Source organism: Protopterus annectens, chromosome 7.part0 (genome assembly GCF_019279795.1).
Source record: "Protopterus annectens isolate FY-2018-M chromosome 7.part0, PAN1.0, whole genome shotgun sequence".
Lineage (NCBI taxonomy): Eukaryota > Metazoa > Chordata > Ceratodontiformes > Protopteridae > Protopterus > Protopterus annectens.
In genome coordinates, this window is record NC_056739.1 from 480,516,754 (window position 1) to 480,538,894 (window position 22,141).

General features: G+C 39.3%; 1 protein-coding gene across 1 annotated transcript in view; it reads left to right on the plus strand.

The window, feature by feature from the left end:
• LOC122805999 (vomeronasal type-2 receptor 26-like) overlaps window positions 1-22,141 on the plus strand; it is a 48,289-nt gene that overhangs the window by 21,357 nt on the left and 4,791 nt on the right. Inside the window, exon 2 of the mRNA XM_044076240.1 lies at window positions 15,191-15,314. Within this exon, the coding sequence (XP_043932175.1) occupies window positions 15,191-15,314 (124 nt within the window). The remainder of the gene's footprint in view (window positions 1-15,190; window positions 15,315-22,141) is intronic.

Below are 22,141 nucleotides of genomic sequence, written 5' to 3' on the forward strand. Positions count from 1 at the left end.
GTGGGCGGGAGAGGGAGTGGGGTGGGCGGGGTTACTTGTGACACGAGGGGTGTGGCTTTACTCTGGTTTTAGCCATGAAGGAAGGTGGCAACCCTACCTGGACTTTATGGCAGACACACACTAGCCAATAGGGGCACACATACCCCTCCCATCATTAGCATGAGTCTCTGGCATAGGTCAGAACAGGCTGGGTCCGCAACCCACTTATCACCAGCAAATCCTATGGCCATTTTTGGTGACATTAGCCAACACAACTGAATCACCTAGAGCCAATTCTTACACTGTTGTGTGGCTGTCCCTGACATAGCATGCAGTCTGTGATCCATGTTTTCCTGTTTTGATTATCCTGTACACCACAGTTGATCCACAAAGCAGTTATCTATATAGTTCTTATCCCTACTGGCACCACAACTCCATTCTTGGATCAGTTTGAAGTGGAAACGCTCAGTATGTTTTTGGGAGGTGGGAGGAACCCCACAGAGACCCAGGGAGAACATGCAAACTCCATACAGGCATTGGTCATAGGTCAGGATCAAGCCTTGTATCTTGTGCATGAGAGGCAAAGACCTTAACTAGTTTGCCAATTGGTCTCTATACCCTCTGGATATTAATGTCCTTATCCAGTTGCCTTGAAACATAGGTAGCAACACAGGAAGGTGGAGGATGAAATGATCCATGACTGCTTCCAGAGTGGGACAGTCAGGTAAGACCTCAGAGATTTTGCCATTACCTCCTAAAAGTTGCGAAATGGTGAACTGCTTTTCTCATTTTCCTCTGGCAGGGTAACTGTTTTAGAAATCACCATAATAAGACTGGTTTCTTTCAGACTTCTGATTTTGTTGTTGTTGGCCATGGCTAAATCATAGCTGATGCAAACTCTTTTGTGTCCTTGAAAAGGGGCATTGTAGAGTTTGAAATTTCATACTAACTACTCCAAAGGGTTTGCAGTCCTATCGTATGTTTCCCCAGGTGGTCTTTCACTTCAGGCCAAAATAAGTGGTACTTTGAAAGAGTGACATCAAATAAGTTACCTTCAAATGACTGGCAAATTCAGTAAGGCAAAGCCCTAGCCAATTTTGCTGGAACTGAGAATACCCACACCAGCAAATAAAGCTGTACCCATCTGATTTGTATACTGGTGATACCATCAGGTTTGAAACTTGGGAGAACGATCCAGATTTGAGATTGCAATGTCTGTTTTAAACATTCATCTAACAACTTATCACATGAATGTTGCCTTTTATTAACCATCTTCCACTGAAATTAAATCATACATGGCATGTATTTTATAGCCCTTAAAGGAAATGTGGAGGTTGTATAAACATGTCAATAATTAATTTGTAGCCCAAGATCCTTTGTTAGGCTGGATGAACTGCAAGGTTCTGGCAAAGCTGGAGTCTTTTTGAGAGCTATGGATGGAAAAATGAGCAGTTCTAATCCTAAGATGCAGGAAGATCCTATAAACTTTCCTGATTACAGGCTCTGCAACATCATGGTTGTCCCATGTTATTAGTGGCTAGTTTGAGCATTTTTACCAGTACTGGGACCACCCATTAAGAAGACTGGGAGGTCTGAAAGACTTCTTGCAATGTTTCTTGTGGGGACAACAAAGGGTTTGAGGGTCATCCTCCTTCTGCCTTATCATTTCTATGATCTTCCCAAATTTGGGATCATTTGTGGAGATATGGAAGATTCTGTATTTATTATCAAGTGTTAGTGATTTAGTGTAAAAGACAGTATGATTCTTTTTGGAAGTGCCCCCCTTGGAGGTGACATGTCCAAGGAAAATGAAGAAGCTTGGTCATTGTGACATGCTACAATCAGCCCCTGCAAAGGTCTTTGTGATTCATTGTCCTAGTACTATAAAATGGTGAGGGAAACAGGCTTATATGGAAGGTTGTCTGTTGTCTAGGAAGAAATTGACATATGAATGTGGGCAGATGCTGAAGATGGCAAATGGTGTTAATGTCATCACGGGCATCAAGCCACAAATGACTGGAAGGCCAAGCCTAGTGAGTGCCAAAAAGCTCAGCCTCAGCAGATAATGCCCCATATTGACAACAAAAAGTCCTGCAACAGTGAAACTGTCTACACCAATAAAAATAATACAGATGGCCAATCAACAATTGAGCTCTTGATGACAAAAACTGTGATCTCGAGACCAGGACAAAAGATAGCATAGAAAAATCTCCAATTATTGACATCACCCTCATATGGGTAAATGCTGGCCTACTCAGTACATGTGTCAGTAATACAGAAATAAGTGAGAGAACCTGAAGTCAGTCAAAAAACACTGTCAGTGGCAAAAAGATCAATAACATTTTTTTCTGTGGGGCATCATCTCTGATAGAGCTTCTTGGTTTCCACTGCAGCTCTCCTTCAGTGTCAAACACCCTACCCAGGGATACTGAGGACTCTGATCCCCCACACAGGGAGGTTAGGAACTTCTTTTCAGTTAATGGTGGATTGGCTAACAAACCACTTCATGTCATCATAAGCTCCTGTGCCAAACAAGCAACATGTTCTTTCACTGCATGACTTACTTTGGTGGTCCAGCATCTGACCTACTTGTAGTCCCTGCCATGGCCTATGACAGCACTGATATCACTAATCGCATCCTGCCAGGCACAGTAGAGATAGGCACAGTCAGATTTCTCTTGGTTAAACATTTGCCAACCACTAAAATGGAATACCTGCAACAACATCTCATTTTCTGCATGGAAAACATGTTTTTTGACTCTCGCTTTTAATTTCTCCAAATCATTTGGGTTCTAATACCATGATGGGAATGGACCTCATTCCAAAGTCAAAGTACAATTAAAGTTCATAAAATTAGTATTGTTTCAATCTTTAATGTCAGCCAGAAGTACTCTTAGCAGCACCCACAATATGCTCAGTAATGACTCCTTCTGCAATTCAAACAGAGTTACATGTATTGGTAACATATCTAAATACGACTGTAGATTCTTTTTTATAAGATCCATTGCTCCTATTACTATTGGAACTGTCTGGATATCTTTCTTCCACATTGCTCTTGTTTCTGCCTGCAAATCCTGATATTTTATGATTTTGTGTCTCCCTCTGTACGCAAGGCACTGTAGTCACTGGGTGTAGTGATTTCAATGATCAGTGCTACTTTTGTCTTCTTTTCATGGACCACGATATCTGTTTTTCTCGCATCTGTCTTTTGAATTGTTGGTAATGGGTGTTCACAAGTGATATAAACTTCATCGTTTTCTATGATGCTTTGTGGTTTATGTTTCCAGTGTTTTTCAGCTACTTCAATACCATAATGTTTACACAATCCCCAGTGCAACAGTCTTGCCACATTATTATGCCTTTCAATATACAATCCTTCTGCCATTAGTATGTCACAACCACTAACAAGGTGTGCAACTGTTTCCAATTCTGTTTTACAAAATCTACATTTCTTTGTTTCTCCCACATGTTCAATCAACTTTGTAAACCAACGTGTACATAGCCTGCTATCTTGGGACACCAGTATTAACTTTTCATCTTTTGGTTTGAATTCACCTCTCTTTAACCACATGTCACATGTCAATAATTAATTTGTAACCCTAGATCCTTTGTTAGAGTGGATGAACAACATGAGTTTCTTCCAGGAGTTTTCTATACCTGCAACTATATTTATGCATTTTCCACATTTCTTGCCTTCTCTTCTGATCCTTCACCTTATATTCTTTCTTTTGTTTTTTGGCACATGCAGTTGCTGCCTGATTTTTATCTACTTCTGGTTTGATTTCCATTCCTGCTTGACGCTGATATGCTTCTGCTAGACTAAGAAGGGAAGTCATCTTTGATTTATTCTCCTCATGTTTCAAAACTTTCACTATGTCTGGGTCTTGTGAGGTCAGCAGATATGTATGCAGTCCCACGATTGCAGATCTATACATGTAATCAATTTCAAGGAGGCCCCTACCATCATCGGAAGTGGGAATATATAAACTTGGTATGCACTTATTTTTATAAATCATTTGATGAGTATGAAACATCTTTCTTGTTTTCCTATATAATCTATCCAATACCTTTTGGGGCCAGTCAGTCACTCCAAAACTGTAAGTTAGGACAGGAAGAGCAAATTGGTTTATAGCCTGAATTTTGTTCCTAGATGTCAACGCTGTTTTCAGGATTAATTTAAGTCTTCTAAAATATTCCTTACTAAGTTTTATTCACATTTGTTCTTCTTTTATTGTTAATCCTTCATCAATTCCCAAACATTTATACACTCCATCTTGATCAAGTTCTTGTATATCACATTCTTGTCCCAAACTGATGTTTTCTTGGTGCTGCAGCTTTCCTGCCTTAAAAGTTGCTTTTGCACATTTATCAAGACCAAATGACATTTGTTTCATCATCTCCTATCCAGTTAGGGGTTGACACAGCAGAACAACGGTCCACAGAATGATTGGCAGTGGAGTTTTACAGTGTTGAGTTGCCAGACCAGCACCCAGCCTTCCACAGAAGGCACACACATGCACACACTCACATCTAGGGCCAATTTACTGTGTCCAATCCACCTACAGCATGTCTTTGGGATGTGTGAAGAAACCAGAGCACCCAGAGGGGACTCACGCAACCACAGGGAGGACATGCAGACTCCCCACAGAAGGCACCCCAACCAAGAATCGAACTGGAGAACCTCTTGCTGTGAGGCAGCAACGCTAACCGCTGCACCACAACATCTGTATATCATCTGAAAAAGTTTTGAGTACTTGCAGTTATGCTTTCAGTTCTTCTGATGAGCTATACAGTTTTAAATCATCAACAAAGAGAAGATGAGGTCTTTACATGTTGCTGCTTTCTGGGAGCCAAATTATAACCATGACTTAATCTGTTAAGCCAACAGCTTAATGAGTTAAGGGCAAGGCAAAAGAGCAATGGTGACAGAGATTCACCCTGGAATATCTCCCTTTGGATTTTTATCCCTGGAATAATAATTTGTCCTTTATCATGGCTTAACTGCAAAGTGGTTTGCCACCGCTTCATGGTTGCTGTGATGCAGTTTATCAGTGTAGGTGTATCTTATACATTTTTAATCACTCTTTTATCCATGAATGTGGGATACTGTCAAATGCTTTTTTGTAGTCAATCCATGCCATACTTAGATTCTTCCCATTTTTACAATTCTTCTCTATGACTTTATCCTTTGTTCCATATGACATTTTTATTGCCGTTTTTTTTCTATTGCCATAATTGAGTTTTCTTCACAACTATAAACTCTGTCGGCATCAATTCCAGTGTATAATTTATACTCCATCCGAAGGCAAGTTATTGGTATATAATTTTTACTGTAGCTTGCAGGTTCACTCTTAAGGAGGAGCATTGTTCTTTCTGTTGTTAGCCAGGTTGGTGTCTGTTTGGGGTGTGCATATAAATAGTTCTTACTCATAGCTAAATCTTTGTGCAAAGATGTTGATACTTTTAACCAGAAGTTAGGTATTGCATCTGGGCCTGGGGTTTTCCAGTTAGAGGCTTTTCTTAACTTTGTTTCAATCTCTCTGGCTGTTACTTCATCCCATTTCATATCCTGTACCTTTGAACTTCTTATTCTTTGTTTTATTTCTTCTATCCATTTAGCATCTTTGTTATGTTCCACAGACTCTTCACAAATACTTCTCCAAAATGCATCTATTCCTTCTTTTTTTGGTGGTCTTTCAATTCCTCTTACCTTGTTTCCCAATTCTCTATAAAACTTTTTTGGGTCATCAATAAATTGCTTATTTTGTGCTTTTCCTTTATATTTATCTGTGATCTTCTAAGTTTCTAATGCCTGTGCAGATATTTTTAGTTTATTTGTGATAGTGCATGATAAATCCTGATCCATTATAATGCTGAACATTGCTTTTACAACAGCTGTCTTTCTGAGTATTTTTGTTGATCTGTTCCCTCTTCTATACTCTTCTAACAGTGACACTTCTTGTCTTAATTGCTTTATAGCTTTCTGTATTCAGTAGCTCCATGATGGTATTTAATTTCTCCCCGTCCTTTCCCTTACTACCCTGCGCTCTTCTGGTAGAATTTTATCTGTTATTAATTTAGCTGCACAGTAATATATCCAGCTTACTTCTGTTATATTGCATAGATCTCTATGGACAGTCCTAATTACTGTGTTCATTTGTTTTATCAAACTTCTTTTAGGGTTTTATTCACCTTCTGCAGTCTATTTTTTTCATTGATCATATGCCCATCTATGTTAAATCAAGTAACTCTTCTCTTAGTTCATTATGTTCTAAACTGAGGGCACTTTTTTTGTTCTCCATTTTCTGTGTGCATTCTGTAGAGTAGAAAGTTCTACAGCATCTTCCTATGGCACATTCTCTTGAATTTCATCCTGTGTCATCTGTTGCTCTGTTATAAGGGAACTCACTAGCCTATCACTCCTCAACGTTGACTGCATCAGACTTGCCACAGTTTCCTGTTCCTTTCCTTGCAGTCCAGCTTCAAGTGAACATTTATCCTGTTTTTCTGTGGAAGGCTCCAAAATATCTTTATATGGTAACTGACCAGTTGCTTCCTGTTCCACTGTTTTTTTCCTTAATTTGTATGTCCATTGCTCTATCCTACTGTAGTGTTTTCTGAGTTAGATCTCCTACACTGAATCCTTCACTTCGCATGTACTCCATAACCTCAGTTTCCATTTCTTTAACTTCTCTATTACTAATCGTCTTTTCTACTTTTTCTCTTTGTCTTTTTATTTTTTTGTATTGTAAAGTTTTTCATGTCCAAATTCCTTTGCCTGTATTGCTCTTCAAATATCTTTGGTCCTACACATTTTGTGTTGGTTAGTTTTGCTTTCTCCTTTGCATAAAATTACAGCATATTCAGTCTCTTTTTATTTCCCATGTCCATATTTCTTCTTCAGATGTTTCCTGATCTTCCTGTCTCTCCTTACTTTGGGGGCTTGTTCCATCATGCTGTGATGTAATCTGTGTTGTTAGACCTTCTGCACCAAATTCTTCAATTCGCAGGCATTCCATAATTTCAACTTTGATTTTTTTTTAACTTCTACTTTACTAATCTTCTTTTCTACATTCCCTCTTTGTGATATTATTTTTTTATTGTGAAATTTTCCTATCTGGATGCCTTCGCCTGTATTTCTCTTTGAATATCTTTAGAGCTGCTTTGCTTGTATTGATTAATTTGGCTTTTGACTTTGCATAAATATTGCACCATATCAAATCTCTTTTTCTTTCCATTGTCCATATTTCTTTTTTATATTTTTCAAAAATCTCTAAGTTTTGTTGTTTATATTTTTACAGTTCCTCAGATGCTTCTTTTTCCAAACAGATCAAAGTTTCCTGGTCTATATAATATTTTTCACAAATCGGTTGTATTAATGAACACAGAACCTTATTTGATGTTTCGAAGTATTTTTCTTTCCTCTAATTTCTCTCTTAATCTTTTTGTATATCTTTTGTCTGGAAATTCTGGGCTTCTCGTGTAAGAGTAACAATAAATAATTTCTTTCTTATCCTCAATATTCCACTCTGTTGTCTTTATGGCGCTTCTTTGGCTTATCGGTTTTTGTGATTTTTATGGACTGCCACTTCCTTCTATAACACAAGGGCCATCCTCCCCCTGGGCCTGGCCTGGCCCCATTGTAGGAATGTTTCTGTGTTTTGAGGATTTTATACTGTAATTTTTTCCAGTCCTGGCACCAGTGCGCCTACAGGATTGGGCACTTTTTTATCCTGGCTCTTGTGTACTCGGCTATCTTTTTTTTAAATTTTTGACCTACTTCTGTCCATGCAGTATACTACATAAAATACAGTCTATATATCAGTGTCGTCTTTGAGATTTTGTGAAGAACAGGGTCCACCTCATGAAGGTGCTCACCAAGACTTGAGGATGAATTCAGTTTCAACAACACTACTTTCCTTCGCTTGCTAACTTATTATCTTTCGATTCTCTTGTGTACCAGGCATCATGCTCTGTGAGGAAAGATGAACTTCTTTGTGGATGTGAGTAATGATACAGTTCTTACACACAGCATCCTGTGTGGTGTTACTATGTGTCTGTAATGTATATAATGTTAAGTGTTGTTTGTAACACAAATACTAGCTTAACCATAGTAACTCTTCATATAACATTGTAGTCATTCCCACTAAAGTGAGAAAGCAGCCAGTATACATGCAGTGGACAACCTGCAATTGACATCAGCAGGGAAGGGCCTCCTTTCAAACACCACTGACAGCAGTTCTGTTTTGAAGTAACTTTGTCCCACTTTGCATAAGGCATGCCATTCACAGCATAAGGTTGTATAAATTTATTTATTTATTTGTTTGTCTTTTAATTAGGGAGAGAAGCCCATATTAAGTAGACATCCAGGAAGAAAAGCTCCACAAATTTATAATAATTTCAGTTAATGTTCTGGTTAAAAATAACATAAATTAACCACTGCTCCAGTGTTGTAGAGGAATAAAGCTTTGACTACAACCCAGGTGGCCCAGGTCCAATTAACAGCTTGGCAACTGACAAAATGGCAGGGAGAGATTGGCATGACCATTCTGGGGGACAGTGTTTACTGGTGACGCTCCCTATGAGGAGGCTTGGTCCAAAGAGGGTATTTACCCTCAGATGTGTGTCCAGAAGCACAGAAGAGGAATAAGGAAGGTGGGTAGGTCATACATAAAAAAAATGGTTAGAAGATAGATAGTGGACCCTCAAGATACCTTTACGATACTTGCTTGCTCAAGCTTAAATTCTGGCATTGGACCGAAGGGTGAATTCAAGTACCGTTAGACCCAGTCTTGGACATGGGCACTGGGTCAGCTACCAAAATGACAGTAAGGGAGAGGAAACATGTATAATGTAAATTAATTCACTGTTTTAAAATGCACAGTCCAACTGAAACCCTGAACGAGCATGGGCACCTACTCTAAGTGTAAATATGGATACAGACTACTGTTACCAAAATTAACCTAATCTGTACAAGGACAGACTGCCTGTAGTCAACGTTTGGGTACCATACCTGGGGGGGGGGGGGGGGTGGAATGCTGAATGTGTCAGCTGCATCTTGTGTCATATAGTCACACAAACATGTCTGAGTATCGTGTTCTACAGGGGTGCTGCTGTCCAGATTAGTTACATTGTTCATTTTGTGTGTGTCTTACATAGTAATCGGTAATGCATCTAGCAACAAGCAGCCATGCAGTGCTATACATAAACTAACTGAATCATGTCCATCAGTGTTTATGTAGGACTGTTACATACTGTGCCATATACAAGCTCTTCCACTCCAAGAAACATCTCCCCACAGATAAGCATTGCAAAATACATATGGGACTAACTGTAGGACTGTATATAACCTATCACTTCTTACCTGTACTCTGGCCTTCACATAATAGCCTTTAGATGGACTCACACAACAGCATCAGCCACAACTGACACCTCCAAATTTATTTTGTGCAACTTTCACAATGGCAGTACACGATACTTCAAAAATCTATGCTTTGCAACTTTAATGTTGAATTTCTCCTTCACACTTCCAGCCGTTTGAGCCTAGGCAACTTCCCCTTTTGATTACCATGTCTGACATGACTAGTCTTTTTTCTTCAGCCTTGGCTTACAAATGGTTCTACTCTTTTCACAAATGTCTAGTCTATGGAGTTTGAAAGCGCAGTACCAACAGGAGGTAGAGCAGGTAAATATGAAGTTCAGAAATGTTAATGCTTAGCTCACCAATGGGATTTTAAGCTTCTCTGTTCCTCACAACTCGTCTACCTCTGAAATTAATTCTATTCCCTTGTCACCAGTAATCTTCTGAGGAGGCTGTTGGCCATAACATCAGTTTGTAAATTTCAAGGCTGTCAGCATGGTACATATGCTAATGAGGGCCTAACTCATACATGTTATCGAATTGTTCTTAACACACATCATGCTTGTGAACATAATCTCTCTAACAGGTTCAATCAATGGCTCACACCCACATGAGTAACTGTTGAACACACTGTGTATGCACGGGCAGGTCAGTGCCCCTGTGGGGACGGTATGCAATATACTTCACAACAGCAGCTGACGGAGTTGCTAAAGAGCAAATATACTCTCACAAGTCAGCCGTAGACAGATAATACATACATTAAATGCCATGTTTCATACCTTTCTGCCCCCCTTAGCACTCCAGAGTTTTCCATAATGACTTATACATACCCACCCACCAGTCACATTACTAAGATGCTCTATGTTGTGTGACACATGCAAAACAGACATGCCATCAATATGCTAGACATGCAAAAACAAAACATAACAGGCATGTCATCAATACGCTAGACATGCAAAAACAAAACATAACACGCATGTCACCAATATGCTAGACATGCAAAAACAAAACATAACAGGCATGTCATCAATACGCTGGACATGCAAAAACAAAACATAACAGGCATGTCATCAATACGCTAGACATGCAAAAACAAAACATTACAGGCATGTCAGCAAGAGGTTAATATAATTCTTTGGAATGAGATCAAGTGAATGACCATGGCTTCTGAGAGCACCCTGGTGGTACAACAAGGAATCACAAGTCTACCTATAGGGATCACTGGGAGTGGAGTACCTGCTTGTGGACTCCTTGTGCCACAGTGGTCTCCGATACCACTGGCATACCTCGCTCTAGTAAGCAGTGCTGGCATCTCTGCAGTGGCCCATAGAGGTGCCATCCTGACTTTCTGAGATGATGGGAAGAAAAGCTTAAAGTAAGGGCATCTGAGATGCATTGTTGGTATATATGCAATCTGTACAGGTATTGATTTACTACATAATACATAGTGGGTTGTAGGAATGTTTCTCAAGTGTTATATTTTATTCCAGTGTTCTGGAGGCCATACAGGTGAATCATGTTCTGTACCAGAGTAGGATGGAAAATTTTCCAAGCACAGGGGTGGATATTACTTAATCTCCTTAAATATATTAATGGTGAGGCAAATGAGGCTCAGTTAGAGAGACAAGCTAAGCTGTCCACTGCCCAAAATATACGATTACTTGCTAGGAATATAAAAACAAAAATCAACTTCCTTCTACTACCCTACTAGTCAGACCACTTTCTCAGTCCTCAGCTTTCAAAACTCCTGTGCTTTTGGCGCAGTCCCACCCGCTATCTCTACAACAAAACCTCATTTGTTGTGTGGATCATGGGAGGGACTGAGCCAGAAGCTTGGAAATTATGGAATCTTGAAGATAGGCACTGCAATAAATACACAAGCCAGAAGAGTGTCTGTAACTGAATATCACCCTGAGCAGCTGCCTATCTTACTTATGCATAATGCAGACAATGAGTGCAGCAATATTCTTTAATGATCAAAATCTTTATATTTTTCAAGAGAGAATTTTATGTATTTTTTGTAGCTTTTTCACTCTTTTCTAAACTTGTATTCCTAAGAAGTAGTATCCCACAGTTCTGCTGGAAATAGGAGGGGGTTATGGTGTTAGGCATGTAAATTTCATGTTACTTAGCTTACAGATTTTTTAGCAGATATTCTACTTTTTAAGAGTCTTTGTCCAGAGAGCTTGTTTGAATAACTTATACAAATTTTGGAACAGGAATAATTTATACAAGTTTTAATTTATTTTCAAATGTAATAGGTAACTTATGCCATCAAGAAATTAAGTTATTTAAAAAATGAATAATGTGATCTGAATTTACCATAACATTTATGCTTTCTGTAATAATTTTCAAATATCAAGCTATTTCATAAATTACAATTATATTTCATGGAGATATGTCTAATAATTTGACCAGTATGTAGAGGATTTTCATTAATGTGGGGATCAGAGTTAGAACCAAAATAATTTAATAAAGTATCCAAAGTACCAATACATTCATCTGTATTTGAAGTAGGAAGCAAAGAATCATCTGCAGATAATAAAAAAATTAAATTCACTACTCATACCTACTATATACCATTTATTTGACTTTCGGACCTAATAATGTTAATTATTTTATAGCAAGGAGCAGTAGAAGGAAAACTACGCAAACATGTTTGATTACTTTGTAACATTTAACCTTTGGGAAAGAAATGAACCTATTTATCATAAGATGTTGAAATATAATAAATTTTGTCATATTAATACAAAATTAGAATTCTTCCAGAATGTTGAACAACAAATCACATGCCTTCTGTATATCTTGTTTAATAACTTAGGTTCATATTCATGGATACGTACAAGGCTAGCTGCTCTTGCGGTACAATTTAAACCTAGTCAGTTTCCCTTTTTGTGCTCAAAATAACCTACCCCATTTGATTATAGATTGGCCTTACCCATGCTTTGGTCGATAATTATATATTACTCCTAATGAGAATAACTGGGATCATACCATAGGTAATTTGAAGGGATCCGTGTGTGGAATAAAGCATTTAGGAGCTGCATCTGTCCATTCATAGTATATGATCAACTAAGGTAACACTTTTCTTAATATTATCTTTTACTTTGGAGCTAGGTGTGTTGGTATAGAGGAATAATGTCCTTACTATGACCCAGACTACCAGAGTTCAGTTTGTGGCTCAGGTGTCTGTCCAAGTTGGCATAGAGAGGAGGTACATGATAAAGCTTAAGTTTTCTCACATGTGTTTGGAGGTGGGGGTATGTGCATACTTAGACTAGCTTCTGATGTAGAAAACCTTGTGAAAACTAGTGATCGTGCATTGATGCTTGACTACAAGGGATGCAGGTCATATTGATCATTGCATAGACATACGATGTGCACTGCCAAGCCTACTGCATTCCAACCCATTACATATGAACAAGCATGTACGAACATTATGGTTAAACAGAAAACAAAATGATGACTGCCTCAGTGATGTCTCATCTCAGTCAGCGCTTTCCCTAATGATGGGGATCAAATAGGTCAGTTGACCAAGAGATGGTCTTGATGATTGACAAGCAGTGGGGTGAAAATAGCAAAAATTAATATTAACCAGAAAACAGGCCATGGAATTTCCTGTCAACTTCTTTTTTATTGCAAACCCTTAGCACTTTGGTATTCTCTGTTTCCTAAGGTGTATTAGATCCAACTATTTAGCAAACTTGTCTTTAAATACCATATCAATTCAATCAAATTCCATAATAGTGTAATTAAAGTTACTTGTATTAAAATGGAGCCCAATACATATGGCACATAGAATGTCATGATTCAAACTAGAGTCAAATTAGTTCACTGCATAATGCAATCAGATGAAAGAAACCTAGAAATATTAGCAGCCTCCTCTTGTACATTCATGAGTGCTTTGTCTGCATGTATCTCTCAGTTATCACGATCAGCCAGGCCCTTACATTATTGTCTTTATTACTTCTAATCACCCAGAAATATCCCAAATCTAAATTGAAAGCTGAACTTTCAACTAAAATGACAAAGTGTTTGTGCCATCTGTTAGATTATCTACATTATTTTGTACTGTTGTATTTCTTCTGTAACTACAGTTTTCCCTGCATGAATAGCACATCCAACCATTGGTGAATTTTGTCACATTTCAGTGTGTTTTTGTACTGTAGTATTTCTACTTCCATTTTTCACATTATTAGGATAACTCAGGAATTTTTCAAAATAAACTCATTGTGGATTTGTTGCATTGCATCATTGCATCATTATCTGGAAGATGAGTGGTACTCACACACACACGCACACACGCACGCACGCACGCACACACGCACGCACACACATGTATAATATACATGTGGGTATGTGTGTGTGTGTGTGTGTGTGTGTGTGTGTGTGTGTGTGTGTGTGTGTGTGTGTGTGTGTGTGTTTATTTATTTATTTACTTACTGGCATCTTCAGATGGGCAAGATACCCCTATTCAGTGGAATCCCAGGGAGAAAAGCTCCACATAAACAGAGTTAAGTAGAATATAAAAAACAAAGCAGTAGAATTATCTAATCTTACAACATACGTAGCAAGTGAAAGTAAAAAAGATAGTGCAGTGTTATAACTACAACGGTAAGGCATACTAGTTGAATAAAATCTGAAAATCTAAAGTGCTAAAGAAAGGAAAAAAGTAGAGAGCAGTAATAAATAGGTATATCTACATAAAAACAAACAATTTATATATAAGCCAAGTGTATTTACATGAGGCATGCATTATTTGATTGTGTGCAAATTAAGAAGGAGAAGCTAAACAGATTGAGAATAATACAAATGTCTATTTACTAAGGTAGACATGAAGAACAGTTACAGTGGTGAGAGGAGGGATTTTTCAGCTAAGCTTTAAGTGAGGAAGAACCCCACACACAAGCTATAGCAACCTTCCGTGCACAATGCCAAGTAGGGCTAGTTGTAAAAAAGGTGAGTCCAAGGCAGAAGCCCTCACTAAGCTTGTGTTACAATCCACTTCTTCAACATGGATTGTGGATGCTACCAGGATCTAGACAGTCTGTGATGCGTTTTATGCCTTATTTTTCAACTATAATGATTGTAGTGTACGGATCACTAGGATTATGCTCTGATTTTGGGGAAAGGCATCTTGTTAAGCACCATTCTTACATCAGAACAAGGTTTTATTAAGTACCTCTTACTGCAGTTAAGCTCTAGTTACACACTAAAAAATTAACAGCAATCAACAGTCACCACAAATGAGCAGTGGGAAGTTGTTAAACACTTCAGTTGGACTCCTTTATTTTAAAGTCTGAAGTGTTTAACAGTCGTAATGAAGTGCTTAACAGCTTCCCACCATCCTCTCTTGTGGTTGCTCTCTGTCTGGCAACAGTATGTGTTTTTTAACATTAATGCACCTTTTTTCTCTAACTGTTGAGTGCATGGCTACTAGATCACATACCATTCAGGTTCAAAATTAACTTCATTTATAATTTTCTATGAAATGTCAGTGCAGTCATTTCAAATGTAACTCATATTTGCACTACATTCCTCTTGTGTCACACATATGCTTCTCTTCTGGCAGTAGACAATTAGAAAATTGCCCTGTTAGATCACTAAGTACGCCTTTTGCCTTCTGCCCCCTCCCCTCCAGCCTTCACCAGCTTCCAGCACCACTTTGTATTTTAAATATGCTTATGTCTGCATTTTGCTTCACTCATTGTAACACAAATACAGAAGTTTTTTAAAGTAATTCTGGTGGTACATTGCTATTGTATTTCCAGGTGGAATAGAGTATAATGCTTTCTTACTGGATGTTTTAAGCCTTCACAGGTGAGCAGTGTGATTTTGTTTATCTCATAGGTACCACGTTCTGTCTGCTGCGAAAGCTGTCAACCTGGATACCAAAAGGTTTCTCGTCGAGGACAGCCCCTCTGTTGCTTTGACTGCTTAGCCTGTTCTAAAGGAGAAATCTCCAACCAAAGTGGTAAATGTTATAGACTGTTAAGTATTTATTGTGATATGCAAGTTGCTTTTGTAAACATAAGCACAACAAACTACATTAGTCATGGAACTGGTCTGCAACTAAATTACTCAATGAGGTCGCACTGAGTGTGTTAAATATGCATTCAGACATACAAAGATAGTATTTATACTTATGGGCATTGCTTTTCTTTTCCCATTGATATCCTTTCCTGATTTTAAATCTTACAATAAGAACAAATGGAATGCAAGTTAAAAATTATTAACCTGTCAGTCTGAAGGGGGAAAAATTACATGTCAGGAAGTTAGCAATGTGGTACTGAATCGAAGGCAGTGTTTTATTTACAGCAGGATGTTTATGCCAGACAAATCATACAAAGTAAATAAACCAAGAAAGAATCACTTGGCTCACTGTGGGTGCCAAAGATTAAGCCTTTTGATTGCCTTTTTTGCACTGTCAGTCCACCTACTTAGCCAATCACAGGTTTATGGGGTGGTGTCCATGCATGATGATGTAAAAGGAGGGAAACATGCTGGAGTATCTTGGATAGCCATGTAGGATGTTTCTGCCTTCTCTTTCTGTTCCCTTTAAAGAGAAATAATAATAAAGAAGAAAAAAAAAAAATATATATATATATATATATATATAGAGAGAGAGAGAGAGAGAGAGAGAGAGAATTAGAGATAGATAGATAGATAGATAGATAGATAGATAGATAGATAGATAGATAGATAGATAGATAGATATACCTCATTCCACATATCCCAACCCCAAAATGAGGTCAGGAAGAATAAGGGTGGTAGAGTTTCTGTCTTCAGTAAGGACAGGAACACCTCCAGACTGGTTTGCCAGCATGACACACTGGAATTACTCCAGTTGCAACTGACAGTTGGCAAGACACTCATCCAAGTTATAGCCAGCTATAGACCACCCTCCATGACTCAAGACACCGACTCCACCTACCTGGACCTACTTAACTCCATCAAGGTACCCCCTAACAACCTGATCCTTGGTGACTTTAACTACCCCACCATAGACTGGGTGAACTGTTCCTGCACTAATGCACTCACCCAAAGATTCCTTGACTTCATCAGTTCTAATGCACTAGACCAGCTCATCTCATTCTCCACAAGGGGAGATAACATTCTGGACTTGGTTCTCACCAGCATGGGTGACCTCTGCACCACTCACATAGTATGTTCTTCCCTGGTGAAATCAGATCATTGGTCTGTCTCATTCGAAGTTTCTAGCCCAATCATCTGAACCTCCACCACCACCCCAGCTGTAACCAGGCTAAAAAAGTTCTCAAAAGCTGACTACAACCTCCTAAAGGAGGGTATCAGTAGCTTCACACCACCAGCCCCCTCAGAGGATACAGACAACTATTCTGTACACCAATGCAACATACAAGCACCTGGACAACTGCATGGACTCAGCCATATCCAACAGAACTAAAACCTGCTCCTCAAGGAAACACAAACCTGTCTGGTAGACATCCTCCATCAACAGACTTTACAACAAAAGGAAGAAACTGTTGTCCAAGGGTAAAAAGGAACAATTTTCAAATTGGAAGAACGTCCTCCTCAGCCTCAACAAGCAAATTAGATCACTAGTGAAAATCTCCAAAGCCAATTATGAATTGAACTAGCTTCCAAAACAAAGGGAAACCACAAAGCCCTCTTCAGTTACGTTAGGAACCTCCATGACAAAGCCCAGGTGTGCTCTGAATTAGTACTTAATGGTACCAGTTACACTGATCCTGTTGACTTAGCCAACCTGCTATCTGATAGGTTCAGCACAAACTTCACCCCCCATCCCCCACCAAAGGCCCAGCACAAACTTCACCCCCATCCCCCACCAAAGGCCCATTCATCATCTCCAGTACTTGTTCCACACTTCACATCTCCATAGATCAAGTGTTAAAGGCCATATCCAAGGCAAATAACACAGCTTCCATGGGACCTGATAGTTTCCCAGGCTGCATTCTGCACCATCTCCAGCAAGAACTAGCTTCACCATTGAGCACCCTAGTCAACCACAACCTAAGTACAGGCTTCATTCCAGCAGAGTGGAGAACTGCCATTGTCATCCCCTTGCACAAAGGTAGTGCCACTACTGACCCTAGAAACTATCACCCCATTAGCTTGATAAGTCTGATCTGTAAAGCCATGGAGCATATTATAATGGATCTCATAAACAAGGGCATTGGCAATCTCCATGCACTTGACCCCCACCCAGTTCGGATTCATCAAGGGCATATCTTGCCTGTTGAACCTGGTTGACTTCTTTGAGACTGTCATCAAGGCCCTGGATGAGGGAAAGTCAGTACATACAGCTTACCTTGACTTGGTCAAGGCCTTTGACACAATGCCCCACTTAGGCATCATCAAAAAGTTAACACAACTTGGCATAAATCCCTATCTCATCAGGAGGGTGGCCAACTGGCTCACCAATAGGACCCACAAGGTCAAAATATGCACCTCCACCTCCAACAGCAGACCTGTCACTAGTAGTTTTCCCCAGGGATCAGTCCTGGGACCCGTACTGTTTGGCATCTACTTCTCAGAGGTCCAGGCAAAGACAAAGGGCCTGTGGCTGACCAAGTTTGCAGACAACTGTAAGATGAGTGCTGTCATTGACTCCCAAAATGATGTTAACATACTGCAAGTGGGTCTCACAGAAACAAATGACTGGTGCCAAAGTCATGGCCTTAAGTTAAACACAAAAAAAATGTATTATCATACATTTGGCAAAAACACGTCCCCTACTGATTACCACATTAACAGCAACCCCCTAACCATACAACATGTGATGACAGACCTGGGTACTCAGGTTGACAACAATCTCACATTCAACCATTATGTAGTGGCAGTGGTCAGAAAACCCTTTTACTTTGTTCATTTCATAAGTAAAGGGATTGCATCCAGAAAAAAGGAGGTTATTACCTCTCTGTTGCCTCCCTCATTAGGCCAATAATTGAGTATAATGCCCTACAAACTGGGTATAAATCTCTAAACTAAAAAACAAAACAAAAAAAATGGAAAAGTCCTTGCAGTGAGTTGAAGCAATTTAATAAAGCAATTTAATTAAGTGCTTTTCGTTTGCAGAATCTGCAAACTTCTTCAAGTCTATAATGCCCCATTTGATATGTACCTCTCCAAACACCTGCACCAACTGGAAAGGCCACAGAAATACCTCACAAAGAGAATCCATGGCCTCCAACACCTGTCCTATGTGGACAGGCTCAAATCACTATCACTCTACTCGGTATCGTACAGATTGCTCAGCGGTGATCAGTGTCTCGCCAACAAGGCAATATCCAACCCTACCCTACTAGAGATGCTCCATATCCATAAGTCTAAGTCCTCGCACATTACCCACTTGAAAGGCTTAAATCTAATATGTGACATCAGCAAAACCTGCTGGAGAGACAGGTTTGTCTCCCAGAGGCTGCCCCATCTCTGGAATAGACTTCCCATACATGTCTATCAGAGTACCTCACTGACCCTCTTCAAGAGCAACCTTGATGAGTGGATGGGAAACCACAAATTTGTCCCAGGGGTTCCACCTGTGTCCCTCACTGACAGCGGTGACAGGGGCTGACTGAGGTTTCTTTTCTGGAGATAAACTCTTGGTTAGGCTTGTAAGGGCCCCAGGACCATTAGCCTAGTAACCTCCTATGATTCTACAGATATAGATATAGCTCTATGTATAGATATGGGTCCCCTGCATTTAACCAAATGTATGTTTGTTTGACAAATGCAGAAGTGTGATTTAATGTCACCAGTATGTATGGCTCAAACAGTAAATATTTCGATGGTACTGAATGTCAATACAGGTAAGTAAGGTTATGGGAATGATAGTATACATGCGCGCACACATGTGTGTATGAGTTCAGGTTAGGGTCAGGGATGAATGAAGGATGAGTGTTGTGTGTTCGTGTGCGAGTTTGTGTATATTAGGGTTAGGGTTAGGTTAGAGGACAGATTCAGTGTTGTCTGTGTGTGTGTTTTTGTGTATGTTTGTGTGTCTGAGTCTCTCAGGTGAAGTGGCAGTGTTAAGGGAAGGTTTTAATGACAGTAGGGTTAAGGTTGGGGAAGGAGTAGCAATAGAGTTAGGGTTAACACCCATTACTAAGATGGTGCAAGAGGGTGGTAAGGTGTAAGCAGCAATTAGGGAATTTAAGCTCTCCAAGCACAACAGTCCCAAGAGCTTCTGATATGGATCTTGTTAGCAAAGTGTTCCCTGGGAGTTTATTATCCTTAGAGACCAAGAATATAGAAAAGGAGTCCGGCCATTTATAGCATCAGGGATTTTAGTATGTAAGGTATAATAGTTATCAGTATAAGCAACAGTGTGAAGATCAATTGACAGAATTCTTGTTAGCTGATTACTGAATGGACATTTCCAGCCAAAATGTAAGCACTTAATACATTCAATTTATGTTGCACTGAATGTGTTATTACAAAGTTTAGAGTTTCCTGTACTAGAAAGATAGAAGAGGAGAGGCTATAACATAGACTGTAGCAGTGCTGAATTTTGCATGCCTTCCTATGTTTTGTGCATAATTATCCAGTTTGGAGCACTTTCAAAAAAAAAGCTTCTTCTTTTGGCCACTAGTGTAAAGTTGAGCAATATTCTTTACTACTGTAAGGCCCTTCCTTGCCCACTGAGGGGACTTCAACAGTTACAGAGGACATGGATAACCCACAGTCCATAGTGGCTGTAGGTCTTACACCAGAGGGATACAGGTTAAGAGATGAGTGAACTAAGGTTCAATAAATGGCCACAGCAGAGTCATCCGCTTGCAGCTAAGGCAAATTGCTAGCCTGCTGTGGTGGCAAAGGTTGTTTGCTTAGCTTTTTCTTTTTCTTGCTGAAAGAAGGACCGATAATGGAACCAACAATCTGTTCCATGGCCAAGCCAGAAATAGTACCTCTTTCCCAGGGAAGACAAGCAGCAAATGCCAATAAAACTACCAATCCAAAAGTTACATTTTTAAAAGAATAAAACACAGTAAAAAGCATTTTCAAACACTATGGCTTCCTCACAGTGAAAAATTAAGCACAAATTCTCCACAGAAAATATGTTATCTGCTAGCTAACACTAATTTTAAACTGACTGAAAAAAAAAAAAGTGCTCCATTAAAAAGTATGTTACGGTCTTGAGACAGTCTATTAAAACTCAACACTCCCAGCTTTAAAATAACTTTCTTGAAGAGGAAATTAATAAAAAAAAATCAGTAAATATAAGAAAATGGAAGTTTGTTTCTCCAAAGGGAACTTACCTGCCTAGTGAAGGAAAGTACAAGCGAGTGTCGATCCTCGAAAGCCTCAGAGGAGCGTACTCCTCAGAATTTGTAAAGCTCTGAAGCACTTGACTCCCAAACTTGTGTTTTAGTCAGCTCAGCTCAAGCTGCTTGGCATTTTAGGCACGTGGAAGGTGCCCTGAAGTTTTGGAAGCTGGCCATCTGCTATATCTTTAGCAGGGTATTACCCATATAGCTAAGGCTACTGCGGTAGTGATCAATATAAAGAACATTACATTATACACTGTAAAGTAGTAGCTAGGCCATTTGGAGCCCAGGGTGAGACCTTCATTTTGCAACACCCCCCCCCAAAGCCTACAGAGCAAAACATTTTATTTAACAGATATGGGGAAAAAATGTCTTGTCAACAACTTTTCACAAAAATATAAAAGACCAAGTGAGTCAGAATGGTCAAGTCTGACCACCACTCCGAGGTCTTCACAGTTAGGATACAACTCTATATGCTCACAAAACATCTTTAGAAATTTCTCTCATGAAAATTTGTAGCAACTAACTGATGACCTGATACAATTTAAAAACCCACTTTCAGGACCCAATAGTCAACACTGCAAAACTTACAGAGTGTCTTAGAAGAAAAATGCCCAGCATTGCACTGATTCACAGCAATATCATCTACTCAGACCCTCAAGACATAGCAAGCATATTAGCAAATAAATTTAATTCAAAAATCTCACCATGTCACCCCCAGTTTCTCCCACAAAATAAATTATATATCCCTACTCCAGTAATTACATCTAAGCTCCTTCCAAGGTAAAAAAAGAAAATCTCTGTTGCGCTTGACAATGTGCCAGGATGTCTTTTTGCCTGTATGAATCGTTTTACAGGCCCACGCCTACATTTATTCAACCTTCCTGTCTCAAATGGCTTTGTGCCAGAGGCATGGAGAACAGCTGTGCCCACCTCCACCTTTGTGAGGGTGACTTAACCCCATACCAACAGATCATTTAGTCTAACTAGCCATGTCTACAAGATAATAAAACATTCATTATTGATTTCTTAAGCAAAGATATTGGCTGCCCTAAATCCTTTCAGATAAGAGTTTGAGTTTGTGAAAAGTGGATCCTGCCTGTTTAACTTAATGAATTTCTTCGAAAAGTCGTTAAGATTTTGGATGAGGACAAAACAATATATACAGCATACCTTGATTTTGCCACTTCTCGGGCATTTCTGAGAAACAAATTAGCTACTGACAGCTAACTTTCCCACAAGTAGAACCATTCAAGTGAAGATTGGGTGGGGCACTCTGCCACCAAAAGCCATGTTGCCAGTGAGGTGCCATGGGGCTCTGTGCTGGGACTGATGCTGTTTAATATCTATTTGTCCAACAACAAAGTTGATGTCAAGGGTCTCTGGCTGATCAAGTTTGCAGATGACTGCAAACCTAGAGTGATTATAAACTCTCCAGACAATTCCCATATTCTTCAAGAGGGCATATTACATATGAACCTTTAGTAAGAGGACTAACGTCTAAAGCAAAGAAAAGTTAAGTATTGTGTCATTT